General features: G+C 46.3%; 1 protein-coding gene across 1 annotated transcript in view; it reads left to right on the top strand.

Moving 5' to 3' along the window:
* Window positions 1–1749: 1749 nt before the first annotated feature.
* LOC104992216 (chromosome unknown open reading frame, human C12orf5) overlaps window positions 1750–2088 on the top strand; it is a 15639-nt gene continuing 15300 nt past the window's right edge. Inside the window, exon 1 of the mRNA XM_010844994.1 lies at window positions 1750–1852. Within this exon, the coding sequence (XP_010843296.1) occupies window positions 1770–1852 (83 nt within the window). The 5' untranslated portion in view covers window positions 1750–1769. The remainder of the gene's footprint in view (window positions 1853–2088) is intronic.

Below are 2088 nucleotides of genomic sequence, written 5' to 3'. Positions count from 1 at the left end.
TGAGAGCGACTAACACATGACATGACAAGATGAGGGATATTCACTAAACTTTTTGTGACAGTCATTCCGTGATGGGTATAAACTACATCATTATGTTGCACACCTTAAACGGATAGAGTGCTGTATGTCCATTATATCTCGGTAAAACTGGAAGAAAAAGTAAACGAATAAGGAGAAAGCGGAGGGAGGGGACTGCAGGCTGGAGACACAAGTATCTGTGCACTGGGTAGGATCAGTGAGGAGACTGCATGGTGGAGAACAGAAGAGGACCAAAAGCATACCCCACGGAGACCGGGACACACACTGTACGGGGGGCGTGGTCCACACGCTAAACACTCACATGTCCCTCACTTTTCCTGCCACCTTTGCAGTTAAGGAGGGTCCTGTGAGTAGCTTCGGACACTGAATGAAGTATCTAAAAACTGGTTCAACACCCTCAATTGTTCTCACTTCCTGCCCTAGTTATTGTGAATCCGTGTAAGGAGGTCATTGTTAACCGTTACCTTAGGACTTTGTGGAGTAAAGCCCCTTCCTGATCCATGTCAGACATGTAGCATGAGAGAGAAAACTTTTATGTAGTAAGCCATGGAAACTCCAGGATTAATTTGTTACCATAACTTGGCCTATCCTGACTAATTCAGAATTCTATCATATGAGTTGCCACAACAAAGCATCCTTTTTTATAAAAAACAAAACAAACCAGCATGTTATTTTATATGTTGTCAACAAAAGCTTATCAGTGGTAATTTCCAGCTTATATCTAAACAAAGTTTAAATGAATTCCTTGTTCATTTTATAAACTGTAGGGTAGTCTCTGAACTCTTGAATGAATAACGCAGAATAATGTCCATTCTTTCAAAGAGTCTCATTTTTCAACTGTTTTTTTCCTGATTCTCAACGTTTTTGAAAACATACATGGTTTTTATAGGTAGTTCTTGGATAATTAAACATTTCATATTATTTTAATTTTCTAAATTTTTACAAAACAATTCTCTCCTCTTATAAAGCTAATTTTTTTAGATGTTTGATTTGACAAATGAATGCAACTCTGAACACAAGGACAAATGGAAATTTATAGCCAAGGGTGGGCTATCCGGAGGCTCGGGGGAAAAGAATCTGCCTGCAATGCAAAAGATGCAGGTTCAATTCCTGGGTCGGGAAGATTCCCTGGAAAAGGAAATTAATTACACCCTACTCCAGTATTCTTGCCTGGAAAATTCCATGGACCGAGGAGCCTGGCGGGCTACAGTGCATAAGATCACAGAGTCACACACAGCTGAGCACACATGCATAGCCAAGGGTGCAGGGTGAAAGATAGAATAGAAAATGAGGTAGAGAACGGAAAATATGACCATGAGGAACTAGGTGAGATTTTGGGGGAATGCAGACGGAGAGGAACGTGATTTTATTTACAGAATGGAGGAAGAGGAGTTCGATTAGACATCAAGGGTGGAAGGATTCTCCAGCAAGTGGCTTCGCAGGACTTTTGGTAAAAATCGGGCCCTGCAGGCGAAACAAGAGGCCTAGTCCAGATAAGGGCTGCTGCTGCTGCTGCTGCTAAGTCGCTTCAGTCGTGTCCGACTCTGTGCGACCCCACAGACGGCAGCCCACCAGGCTCCCCCGTCCCTGGGATTCTCCAGGCAAGAACACTGGAGTGGGTTGCCATTTCCTTCTCCAGTGCATGAAAGTGAAAAGTGAAAGTGAAGCCGCTCAGTCATATCCGACTCTTCGCGACCCCATGGACTGCAGCCTACCAGGCTCCTCCGCCCATGGGATTTTCCAGGCAAGAGTACTGGAGTGGGTTGCCAAAGGGCTGCCAGGGGCCAAGCCTAGGACTTTGTGTCCGGAGCAGGTCAGTCTAGGCGGAGGTGGGGGCTGAAGCCGGGTGGGTCTAAGCACACTGCTGACCCCACGCTCCCAGTGCCAGCGGTTAACATAAACCCTAGGACCGAACGTGTCTGGAGCTGTACATCCACGAAGCAGGACTGCTGGCCGCACTCCAGCCTCAAATCAGACTAACCGCAATCGGAGCGACAGCAGCCTTATCACCGCTGAGCCTCCAGCCCTGGGTTTGCCCCGGCGCGACCC

This window comes from Bison bison, unplaced genomic scaffold (genome assembly GCF_000754665.1).
Source record: "Bison bison bison isolate TAMUID 2011002044 unplaced genomic scaffold, Bison_UMD1.0 scf7180017864213, whole genome shotgun sequence".
Lineage (NCBI taxonomy): Eukaryota > Metazoa > Chordata > Mammalia > Artiodactyla > Bovidae > Bison > Bison bison.
The sequence above is the reverse complement of the archived record's forward strand: the minus strand, read 5'-3'. Positions and strand labels throughout refer to the sequence as shown.